The sequence below is a fragment of the Chrysochloris asiatica genome, unplaced genomic scaffold (genome assembly GCF_000296735.1).
Source record: "Chrysochloris asiatica unplaced genomic scaffold, ChrAsi1.0 scaffold00059, whole genome shotgun sequence".
Classification (NCBI taxonomy): domain Eukaryota; kingdom Metazoa; phylum Chordata; class Mammalia; order Afrosoricida; family Chrysochloridae; genus Chrysochloris; species Chrysochloris asiatica.
This window is the reverse complement of record NW_006408577.1, coordinates 13,149,539-13,161,783: the sequence shown is the minus strand read 5'-3', so window position 1 is coordinate 13,161,783 and position 12,245 is coordinate 13,149,539. Positions and strand designations below refer to the sequence as shown.

The following is a 12,245-nucleotide window of genomic DNA, read 5'->3' as shown; positions in this document are numbered from 1 at the left end:
CAGATAATACCCTCTTGACCTGGTTTCAATGGCTGAATTATCAGTACTCAACTAGAAGAAAAAAGAAAAGGAAAAAAAGAGTAATCTGATACAATTTGATGACGTTGACCTACACTTACGGATGCAGTAGCTCAAAAGAGGGAACAAATATTTACAGTGAGGATCATTCCCACACCCTCCACACACAGAGTAGACAGGTATGGGCAACTTGGATGGGGGTACTACAAAGGCAAGAAGTGACTGGCTTACAAGCTTTCAATAGGTAGCCTGGATTCAGAGGGAATGGAGGAAGGTAGAATCTCCACAGAGTAGTATCCAGTCTGTCTGGCGGGGCTGATGAAAGGAGATGGGGATGGTGCTCATGTGGCACAATCGTGAATAATTGCTATCAGGACTCACTGTGAGGGTTGGAAATGGAAAGGTAGATATTTTGTATCAAAAGGAGGGGAGTGGTTGACTTTGCAGTCCAAGAGCAGAAGCCCCGGCACTATCAAGGGAGAAAAGAGGAGTGCTGGACCCTACCCAAAGAAACACTGACACCAGAGGTGGAGGCAGAGATGATGTAATGGAGAGATGGAGCAACTGGGGACTTTAGAACCAGAGAGGGAGAGGGGCTGTGTGCTGATGACCAGTGGGCAAGCTTGCGGTGTATACCCTTTGGTTGCTTGATGATGCATTGAGGAGATTGTAACCATGGCAATGAAACAATATAGGATAGGATGGTATAAAGTTAATGTTCTCCCATGTAAACTATTACATAATTCATAATAAAACATTAAAAAAAAAAAAAAAAAGAAAGTGGCTAAGGTTCTTGAGTGTAGACGTGCATTTGTTAAATCTATGAAAATGACAAAAAACAGGAATGTTTCATTATGATATTTTATTATGGGTGTCTGTAAGAAAAAAGATCAACAACCACATACAAGTTTACAAAGTTTCAAATTTCAACACATTCTCCATGTTATTGTGACAAATGCATAATTTGTTTTGTTTTGTTGTTGTTGACTTTTGCAGAATGAAGAGAGTACTCTGAAGTGGCATGCCAATCAAACTTTTTTACAGGAGACATGCATGAACATGTGCACCTATATTTGAATGCAAGTCAACAATTCTGATCTAGAGTTTTAAAAGTGAAAGGAAATTAGCACCAAAACATGTGTCTCTAAAGTCTTCCCAGATATTGGTAATCTTGACCAGCAATGACAGGAAAAGAGAGAAGCACCTTAAAAGTATTTGCTATCCAAGACTAAAATAATTAAATTCTTGCACTACCCTCTAGCCTTTTCCCCTACCATTATTTTAGGAAATAAATCAATGAAATTCAAAATGCTGGCAACTTATACAATTTTTTTTGTTCTTTTGGGACTCAGAATTCATCTGTACTTCTGACCAGGTTGAGGTAGTTGAAACAGGGAGGTCTTTAAAATTTCATGTTTGACTATTCAGAATGAATGGTTATCTTTTATTAGTGAGCATAGTCATTGCTCCACAGATGGGCTAGGATTCAAATAATGTAACACAGTGTTTTTATAAGAGTGTTGAAGTTTATTTATTATAGCACCATTGAGACATTTTGAAATTGGAATTGGTAAAAAAATAGAACAAAAAGCATTTGAATTGTGTTTGGTGTAACAGCAAAAAAAAAAAAAAAAAAAATCCTTTTTTCTCAAATTATATTTTTTCCAAAAATTTTGGAAATAAATAACTGGCATTTAGTTGGTTACTTGTACTGGTTGACAAGATTAGAACAAGAGGAACACATATGGAGTGTGAAATTTTTTGCTGGGTTTTCAGATAGAGTTTAGTTTATAAAAAGCAAACAGGGCCAACGTCCACACCGAACTCTTGATCAGGACCACCAATATCATAGGGTGCAATGTCTATAATAGGTAGTCTCATAGCCTTGCGTGTTCGATATTCGAAGACTGTTTTGCCCCATTCCCCAGTGTGTTTCTGTAAAAAAAAACAGAAAATGTAAGTAATAATTACATTATAATTACTTAAGCAGTTGCTCTGACTGGAAAGTAAAAAAAAAAAAAAAAAAGTGCTGTTCTAGAGAAGTTGCCAGCTTGCCATACCTATTTTCCATACATATAAGGATTGTATTCAAAGCTGTAATTCTTCAATATGGCAAATCATGTTATTAACTAAAAGACCTTGTGGCATTTTAAAATGCAACAGGGTAATCAACATAGGCTAGATCATTTTAGAAATGTCTGAGTCACATCAGTACTATAGCCACTTTCCTAAGAAGTGATTGTTCACTCACAATGGGATATTAAAAGTGACTTTCCCGTCTGGCCCAAAATAGCAGAGCATTGATATGAATTTAATCTCTAAAATTAAATTAAAATTTTAATTAATTAAATTTTTGATCTCACTAAAAATTTAAAGCCACATGGAATCCATCCAGATTCCTGATTATTTGGTAAAGTCTGTATTATGGATTTAAATTTCAATTGCTTTAATTTCAATTGGTTTTCATCTGGAGGCAGGTCAACATGGGTGAAGAAAATGTATACTCAATCAGAAATTGCATCAATATGTTTTCAGTAGAATGCTATTTTGAATAATCAAAATCAAAGATTAAGAACCCTATCAAAATCAAAGTATTCATTATATAAATGATTTATTTGGCTGTTTATCAAAAGCATATTATCCTAATCTTTTTATTACTGCTTAAAATATTTATTTTTTCAAGGAATATTTTCTTTCTTTCCTAAATATTTAACATTATTTCTAAACACATAATATAAGTTTTCCCTTCGTGTGTCTACCATCTTTTACTCATAGAAGAGATTCTTTTCTCTTGAGACATGAATTACTCATAAAAGGCACTATTGTTTGTTTATATATGTCTTACATATCTCCTATACTTTTAACTTTTCCATGTGTGCCAGCAAATTTTTATAAAATAGAATAAAGCTTAATTCTCAGAAAATAGCATAATTCATAATTCTGATCTTCAAAGATATTCAGGGATTCCACAGATGGATTGGAGGGACCTCTTAATCTTCAGATGTGATTTTTATTTATATTTGTATATGATTAGTTTCTCTTAAAACAAACATGAGAGGATACATAGCTCTTGCCAGATCCTTAAAGAATTTCAAAGTTATGACAATTTAAGATCTACTGTTTACTTTTTGTGAACAAGTAGATTCTGCAACCCTCTTATATGTGTTTTTCAAAATAGTTTTATTAAACTAGAAATTCTAACTTCATTAAGAATTATGTTTATAAAAATGTTGTTACTTACAGTGCAACCATCCTCCAGAACTGTGTATGTGAATTTGCTACTTCCTTCAGCTTTAAATTCTCCTTCATTTGACCCCATCAGCTTCAGGGCTTTCTTTACATTCCCATTGGCCTGATCCATGTATGCAATGCTATTCTTACAGTGGTAGGTAATGTTCTGGGAGGCTTTGCTTGAGAGAAGTCGGAGGAATGCAAGCTGGACATCAAGTATATCTTCAGGAAGTTCAGGATTGCCATAACTAAACTGTAATAGGGAACAAATAAAGCTTGATCAAACATTTTAGTTGTAACTGCAAGAATATGAGTTACTGATATGGCCATTATAATATTGATTATTCACAGGCTTTAGATATGAATATTTTACATATGTTGTTGTTATTGTTAAGTGACTTCAAGTTGGTTCCGACACATAGCGACCCTGTTTCCAAGGAGTGGCTGGTGAGTTTGAACTGCCGACCTTGTGGTACAAACCGACCTTTGTGGTACAAATGGACCAGTGCTTAGCCTAAAGCAACACTCTTGGATATTTTATATGTAAGTTGTTGTTAAGTGCCGTCGAGTTGGTTTCCACTCATAGTGACCCTGTATGGAGTTTCCGAGGAACTGCTGGTCAGTTTTAACCACCTACCTTGTGGTTCAAACCAACATTATGGTCAAGTACTTATCCTACAGCACCACACCGAGACTCCATAATATATTTTAGTCACATGTATAAACTATCATATTAGAATAGATAGGCTTTAATAATTAAAATAAAAGTGTTGGAATGTAAAGTATAATTTAATCTAGCTTTACTTTTAACAATAGACAAAGCACCTTGAGTAGGTACAGAATAGGGGTTCTGAGTAGCAGCTGTTGGGTTTGAACCACTAACCTGCAGAGAGCAATTCAGTGCTTATTCTTAGCAGCACACCTACTAAAGTGTAGTTAAGTGAATATATACAATCACCTGACTCATATTAATTAACTTAGCTTTTTGATGAATAAATAGGAGAAGCAACAAAAATCATGTAAATCAGGATGATGTAGCTAAATACATTATTTTTCACCTGAAATCCACCAGCCATGGTCTCTCCAAACCAAATGTGTTTCTTCTCAGTACCAGATTCTGACCACCAGTTCTTACGTGGAACATTCAAAGGACTGGCATTTATGCATGTTTCCCCAGTTTCCATATTACAGAATACTTTGATAGCATCCAACTTGCAACCTTGGTTAGGATCAACCCAATATTCTCCTGAATTGTTACAAAACAGAAAATGGTAATTGGTTATAAAATACAGTAATCAGATTTGGATCTGAATGATTTTGTTTGTTGACCTGTTAAGGTATTCATCAAGTTGATTGTTAATATATTTGTCATTCAGATGTTTATAAATTATATCATTATACAGAAGTATTTTCAGGTGGAATTGGTGAAGTATTAAACACTAGCTATAATAATTAGAAAGCATAAAAATAAAAATAACATTTTGACTTTGAGCACTAATGATATATTAAGCTAAGACATTTTGAATGGCATACAGTATTTTCTTTTTTTTTAAAAAGATGACTTACTAGTCTAACCTGGATTTATATAAAAATGTCTAACCATAAAATTTCTGTATTTAATGGTTATCCTCTATCTTAACTTCCAGAACTTACTCAATGAAAAAACAATGTTCCCTGTGAAGGCACTTGAAAGTTTGAAATAATCTTGCCTTTAAAATAGAATTAATCCCATATATGCAAACCTCTAGACTATTAGACTATTGTATATAATGTTATGCAATACTCTGGCATTTTCCAGTGAACTGCCAATTAATTTGAAAAAAAAACAAAAACAGAAAGAATTTAGATCAACATTTAAATTGTAAATTGTGCTTGCCTTATATTCCATATATATCTAGTATAGGTTGTTTTATTAGTCACGTAACTGTATGATAATCTTCATACCAAACTGAATTGTGCTAACATTGCTATAAAATTATATTTACATTTTTCTGTATCTGTAATCTTTTAAGTTAGTTATACGACATTTTTAGTTCACTAGCAAAGCTCACTTTTTAAAATACTGCCAAGCAGTTTCAATTTAACATACAAAAAGTATTATTCCTGTTAGAAAATACTTCCATTCTTAGAAAAAGTTTTCTCTTCCTCAAATTATACTATAAGCAGCTCTCTCTGTAATTCTGTTGCCATGAGCATGAAAGACTCCCCAACCTACCACTCTGGAGTTCAGGATGACAGAATTTCAGGTCTCTGCAGTTCCGAGCAGGGTTTTTGCGAGAGCCATCAGGGCTAATGAGGTTTTCTATTTGCCCATTAATTGATTTGAGTGAAGACATAATCTCTTCAGTGTTGATTTTCAAATCCATTGGGTCATCTCCATAATATGGGGAAAACCCACCAGCCTTTTCACCTCCAACACCAGAGATGGCAGCAGCACCACCACAGCATGGCCCAGGGGCCCCAGGAGGTCCAGGAGGGCCTGGTTGTCCTGGATGGCCAGGGGAGCCCTAGGAAGGGTAAGAACATCCATCACCGAGGTGTACTTGTTTGGTCTCCACCAAAAGAATGTTTGTTATCACAAGAGAATGCATTAAACATGTTGTTGTATAGATTTATTTTATTTGGATTTTTATGTGATCAAATGATAATTTACAATAACTTTAATTTGCTACCATGAAATTAGTAGTGCTCTATTATATAGGAGTAAGAGATGTAAGCTCACAAATTTTATTCTATCAGATTTTCCTTTTGTATAAATGCAAATAATTCATGAAGCACAGTTCTAAAGCTGCCATGGCTCAAAAGATAACACCAGGATCTCTAGATTTTGACCCCAGAATCTAGCTTTGTTTCTTTGAGCTTTTCATTTCACTTATTTGTGTGTCAGTTGCCATGTGTATAATCTGGGATGATAACTTCTATGCCATTTATCCCATAGGGTTGATTAGGATGCTATTAGGGGTGATAGTATCAGTAGTATAATAGGAATCATGGATGCTGTTTGAGAGGCAAAATACACTACATAAATGCAAAACATTATGATTCTCATTCCAGCTTTAAATGTCTTCTTTTGTGAGATCAACATTGATCTAGCTGATTTGGTTAACTGACAAGAATACTACTAGTATTGTCATTGCTGTTAAGTGCCATTGAGTTGGTTCCAACTTATAGTAACACTGTATAGGGTTTCTGAGGCTTTAAACCTTTTCTGGAGCAGAAAGCCTCATCTTTCTCCCATGGAATGACTGGTAGTTTGGAACTGCTGACCTAGAGGTTAGTAGCCTAACTTATAATCGCTATGCTACCAGAGTTCCTTTTACATATATTTATAAATATATATATTTGCCTATTGTCACACTGTGGTAGACAAAGTCCCAGTGTGGTCATTGTTCATTTTCTAAATCAAATCAGGTAATTATACTATATAGAACTCAACATCTAAAGTTTAAAATGCGGCACAGTGATTCTAAACATTTGAAACAAATTGAATACACATATTTATCAGTGATGCCTTACCTCTGACCCTCTTTCACCCCTATTACCCCGAGGTCCTGGTGGTCCAATGGGACCTGGATGTCCACTTGTTCCGTCTTTGCCAGGGGAGCCACCGGGTCCAACAGGTCCCTAGGAAATTATCACGATATTACAATGCTAGAATATATTCCTAAATGCAAACATTTGAAAATGTGGACATCCCAGTTTCTTTCTGTGGTACTTACTCTGGGGCCTGCAGGTCCTGGACTACCAATTGCACCTTGGTGACCAGAAGGACCCTGGAAGGAAAGGAATTGTGACTATGAGTAATTTTCCTTACTTTCATGAGTAAAAATTTTTTGAACAATTTGAAGTTGTTGTTGCTATTAGGTGCTGTGACATCAGTTCCATAGTGACCCTGGATAGGGTTTCTGAGGTTATAAATCTTTTGTAGGACCAGAAAGCCTCATCTTTCTCCCATGGAGCAGCTGGTGAACTTGAACTACCAACTTTGTGGTCAACAATCCAGTGTTTATCCTACAGAGCCAGAGTATTCTGTTCAACAGTTTGTTATTGTTGTTAAGTGTCCTTGAATCGGTTCCAATTCATGGTGACCCTGTATAGGGTTTCCAAGGAGTGGCTTCTTGTTGTTTTTGTTAAGTGCCATAGAGTCGGTACCGAATCATAGTGACCCCCTACAGGGTTTCTGAGGAGCAGCTGGTGAGCTTGAACTGTAGACCTTTCCGCTCAAACCGACCTTGCAGTTCAGTGCATTACCCTGCAGCGCCATACCAGGAAATCATATATTCAGGATATGATTAAGAAACATAGAAATTATGATGACATATGGTTTCCTCTTTTCCTCAACCTTCTCATTGTCTTATGCCAACTGTTTTTTCAAATTAACCTTCTATCCCATTTTGCATCTCTTCTAGCATATATATTTGTTGTTGTTAAGCACAGGTTCAGACTCAAGGTAACCCTGTAACAGGAGTTCTGAGAAGTTGCTGGTCGGTTGGAACTACAGACCTTGCAGTTAGCAGTCCAGTTCTTATCAAAATTCCTGTTGTTCCTAAAATCTCTATAGTGTACAAATCAGGCAACTAGTTGCCTAATTAATTAGTTAATAGGCATTGTAGAGGGCTTTCTGACAAAATGGGTGTACTTACTGGAGACCCTGGTGCACCCGGAGCGCCAGGCAATCCTCGGTGTCCTTTGATGCCATTAAAACCACGTTCACCTGTTTCCCCTTTATCACCACGTGGACCTTGAGGACCCTTTAGAAATACATTTTAAATTAAAGTCATACACATATGAGCACAATGGAAAAATAACATTGATGTAAAAACTGTGCCATTTTTATGGTATTTTATTGACTAGAAATCAATATCAGCATATACTTTGTACATAGAATAATAAATATGGTTTTTGTAGTTGTTTGATTTTTGACAGTTAAAAGCATAGGATATCAATTAGTAATGTTTATATGACTGTCCAGAAGAATTTTTAGACCTTAAATTACTTTCTCAATCATCAAGGGAAGTTTAAATTCTATTCCATAGTGAAAGCATTTTGTCATCCCCCTTTCCTGAATATGCCAGAAAACAAAACATTCCCTACCCCTTAGGATGAGTTTAAAAAACAAAAACTTACAGCAGGACCTCGGGAACCAGCAGGACCTGGAGCCCCAGATGGACCAGCTGGGCCCTAAAACGAAAACAAATGAACAAAATGATAAACTCACATAGAAGTGTGTTATTTGTTGACAAAATTTTATTTTCAAAAGTTAATAATTTTGTTGTGATTGAATTATATATAATATGCATATTATTTAGAATTGTAATAGTTGGAATTTATTTTCTCATTCACAATCCTTTCCCTATTTATATTTTCCCAGAATTCTAAACAGGTAAACTGAATAAAAGGCCTAATAACTCACCCTTGCATTTATCTAGGTAATAGAAATTTGATATGATTAATAGTGTTTTAAATTTTAGTAATGAACTCTTCATTGACCACCACCAGAAAATTATAATATATTCTTTGTTGCCATAGTTGCTTAAGAAATGACTAGTATAAAAACTACAAAACAAAAAATAGCAGTTCTTATGTTTAGCATCTCTGACAGTCTATCTTTTATTTACTAATCTCTTTACTGAGGAAAATATTCAAGAAAGGTAGTTATATTAGAACTTACAGACTCTCCTCTTTCACCACCCTTTCCAGCTGGACCAACAGGACCTGGTGGGCCTGGATGACCAGGAGAACCTGGAACACCAGGAGGACCACTTTCACCACGATCACCCTGTAGGCAAAGTTACAGATCAAATATAAATTTGGTGAGCAGTCATTACTTTAATTGGATGACTCTTTTGTATATATGGTTGCTATACCTTGGTACCAGGAGATCCATCTCGACCTGGAAGGCCATCTGATCCAGGGTTTCCCTAAAAATGGGGAAAGAAATCAAACTCTTTGAAACTATGAATTCTCAATGGAGGCAATATTATCCTGAAGAGAATACAATTTGGGTTTTGGTGGGAGGGGTGGTGAAAATTCATAGCTATTACAATGATGTGTGGCCCTTAAAAGGGTAACAGTATCCAAACCACTTACAATATATAGCTGCAGTCCTAAAATTTTATGGAATAGGAGAAGTGATTAAGAAAAAAGGTCTAAAAGAACTCCTTGTTGGTAAGTACCATCAAGTCACTCTAACTCATAATGACCTTAGGGAGGGTTTCTGAAAAGGGGCTGTTGGATTTGAACCACTGACCTTGTGGTTAGCAGTCCAGTGTTTATCTTACACTGAATCCCCAGAACTCCAAATAACTCCTTAATGGGGAGATAACTAATACATTGTGTGAAACAATCATCTAAGATGATAATTGTTAAGTGTCTTCAAGTCAATTCTCACTCACTCATAGTGAGCTTTCCACACTAATTTGTTTCCCTACTTAGCTAGAGGCCATATTCTTCTCCTTCTCCTGTATTGTTCATTCAATAAATACTAATGATCATGCACATTTAAGGCTATTCTAAGTTGTAATTAAAAGAACATCTATTATTTAGCAAAGAAAGGGGAATTTTGGCATGTAGCATTATTTACCCTCTTAGAAATTAAGATCCCCCTAATTAACCTCTACTTAAGAAAATGTTCAAATTTTAACTGACTGGCAGGACATTTATTAAGAGGTAGGACTTACATCTCTTCCAGGTTCGCCTGATGTACCAGCCAGACCAGGAAGACCCTGAGGGCCAGGAGGACCACGTTCTCCATTGATACCACTGGGCCCTGGTTTCCCATTTTCACCCTGTATAGAAAGAAATGAAATAAATTTTGCTTTAGTTTAAAAAATACATTTGTATGGCATTATCCGATGTCTTTATTTTTCAGGGAAATACCTTTTCTTCAATTTTGTTTGAATTTATTACCAAAACTATCACTACTATGCTAGAAAATCTTTTCAGAAACAAGGATTTTTTATAATTTGCCAAGTGATTTTGCACACCAAAATTCTGGGTAATCTTATTTAGAATACATTATAATAGGAGATGTGTAAGTGGTGCTGTGATTGTGTGTCATGAAGTCAGTTCTGACTCTTAGCAACCCTGTTTCGGAGGCTCTAAATCATTACGGAAACAGAAAGCCTCATCTTTCTGTTTCTGTAACGATTTAGTTCTCAAGCTGCTGACCTTGAGATTAGCAGCTTGACTTGTAACCACCAAGCTACCAGATATGTGTAAGTACACATTTATAATAATAGACACTGTAAGAAAAAAATAATGCTAAGCATTCATAAAACTATAGATTTATGTTACTCATTTGAGTTAGGTTTCATGGAACATTTGGATCTATCTGAAGAATACATATTTACTTCGTGTTGTTGTTAAGTGCCATGGGCTCAGTTCAGACTCATAGCGACCCTGTACAGGATTTCTGAAGAGCAGCTTCAGAAATAGCTATGAGTTTTCACCACCCCTCCCACCAAAACCCAGGTGGGTTTGAATTGAACTGAATTGAATACATTGAAATGTTGATTTCCAATTTCATTATAATATCTTACATTTTATTGAAACAGGTTCTCAAAATGTCCAAATGACAATCCTAGTGAAAAGCATGATTGTTATTACCTCACTTGCTAAATGGGCATTTAAGATACTAATCACTAAGATATTATTGTAATATTACTTAAAGAAAATCAATTATGTAAAATGACTTGAGTTGATGGATAAGTGGCATCAGTTAGAGGCATTTATAATTCAATGTTGTTGTTTAGTGCTGTGGAGTCAGTTCTGACTCATAGAGACACTGTGTAGGGTTTCTGAGGCTTTAAATCTTTGCAGAAGTAGCCTTATCTTTCTTCAGCTATAATTCGATATGACACTATGGCTTTTCCCTTTGATACCAGCAGTCAACAAGCTGAAGTATGGCCACAAGTTTCCTGATAGAGGTTTTAGAGATAGCAAGATGGCTTTCTCTAATATTAATTTGTCTGTGTTATATTCAACAGAGTCCTGGTATGGTGCTGCAGGATAAGCACTGGAACTACCAATCACAAGGTTGGCAGTTCATATCTACCAGCCACTCCTTGGAAATCCTGTATAGGGTTGACTCAAGTTGGAATCAACTCGATAGCACTTAATAGCAGCAAATTCAAGATTGGCCTAAGATGTCCACTGTTTTCATGAGCTGGAGACATTTAATAAAAGCCTTTGGATAATTTACATCTATGGCAGGAAAACCTGTTCATTACATGCTTGATATAGTCAATGATCTCTGAAGACTATCAGCAGAAACAAGAATCCAATGAAAATGACTACACTTACCTTGATGCCTTGTGGGCCAACATTTCCTCTAGCACCTGGTGTGCCTGGTAGTCCTACAAAACCCCGTGGTCCAACAGTCCCTGAAAGTCCAAGTGGGCCTGGAGCTCCCTGTGGTGACAAATAATGATGTCTTAGCTTTTCTTTACATGACTATATTTTCCTCTACAGAATTTGTGATTTAAAAAAAAAAAAAAAAAAAAAAGTATTGTCAATCCATAGAGCAATGAAGGTCCTCACCGGTGGGCCTTGAGCACCAGGTGATCCTTTTTCACCTGGCTGACCAGCATCACCTTTGGGTCCAGCTGCTCCAGGGTGTCCAGGAGCACCACTGTTACCAGCAGGACCTGGGGGCCCATCTTTGCCCGGAGCACCACTGTTGCCTGGAGGTCCTGGGCTACCCTGAAAACAGATGTTGCAAAATTGAGTATTTTATGATGAAAATGTGATTTTATTTCTCCTACCTTTTATCTACTTTTAACAAATTTTATCAAGGCTTTAGTGAAGAGATAGGTATAAAGGTGTATGTTTCTAACCCTATGCATATATGAATGCTCTTTCTGAAACATATTAATTAATGGGGGAAAAAAGCACTTACACTATTACCAGGAGGACCAGGAGGACCACGGGCACCAGGGAAGCCAGTAGCACCCTGTGAAATGATAATACTTTGTTTGAATTTTAAAAGTTAAGTA

General features: G+C 36.1%; 1 protein-coding gene across 1 annotated transcript in view; it reads right to left on the bottom strand.

Moving 5' to 3' along the window:
• Positions 1-865: 865 nt before the first annotated feature.
• The window catches only part of COL3A1 (collagen, type III, alpha 1), a 44,634-nt gene continuing 33,254 nt past the window's right edge, over positions 866-12,245 (bottom strand). Inside the window, exons 38-51 of the mRNA XM_006864035.1 lie at positions 12,149-12,202; positions 11,791-11,952; positions 11,554-11,661; positions 9,930-10,037; positions 9,117-9,170; positions 8,921-9,028; positions 8,377-8,430; positions 7,893-8,000; positions 6,969-7,022; positions 6,766-6,873; positions 5,465-5,756; positions 4,308-4,495; positions 3,260-3,502; positions 866-1,953 (exon numbers count right to left, since the gene is read on the bottom strand). Coding sequence (XP_006864097.1) covers positions 1,807-1,953; positions 3,260-3,502; positions 4,308-4,495; positions 5,465-5,756; positions 6,766-6,873; positions 6,969-7,022; positions 7,893-8,000; positions 8,377-8,430; positions 8,921-9,028; positions 9,117-9,170; positions 9,930-10,037; positions 11,554-11,661; positions 11,791-11,952; positions 12,149-12,202 — 1,788 coding nt within the window. The 3' untranslated portion in view covers positions 866-1,806. The remainder of the gene's footprint in view (positions 1,954-3,259; positions 3,503-4,307; positions 4,496-5,464; positions 5,757-6,765; positions 6,874-6,968; positions 7,023-7,892; positions 8,001-8,376; positions 8,431-8,920; positions 9,029-9,116; positions 9,171-9,929; positions 10,038-11,553; positions 11,662-11,790; positions 11,953-12,148; positions 12,203-12,245) is intronic.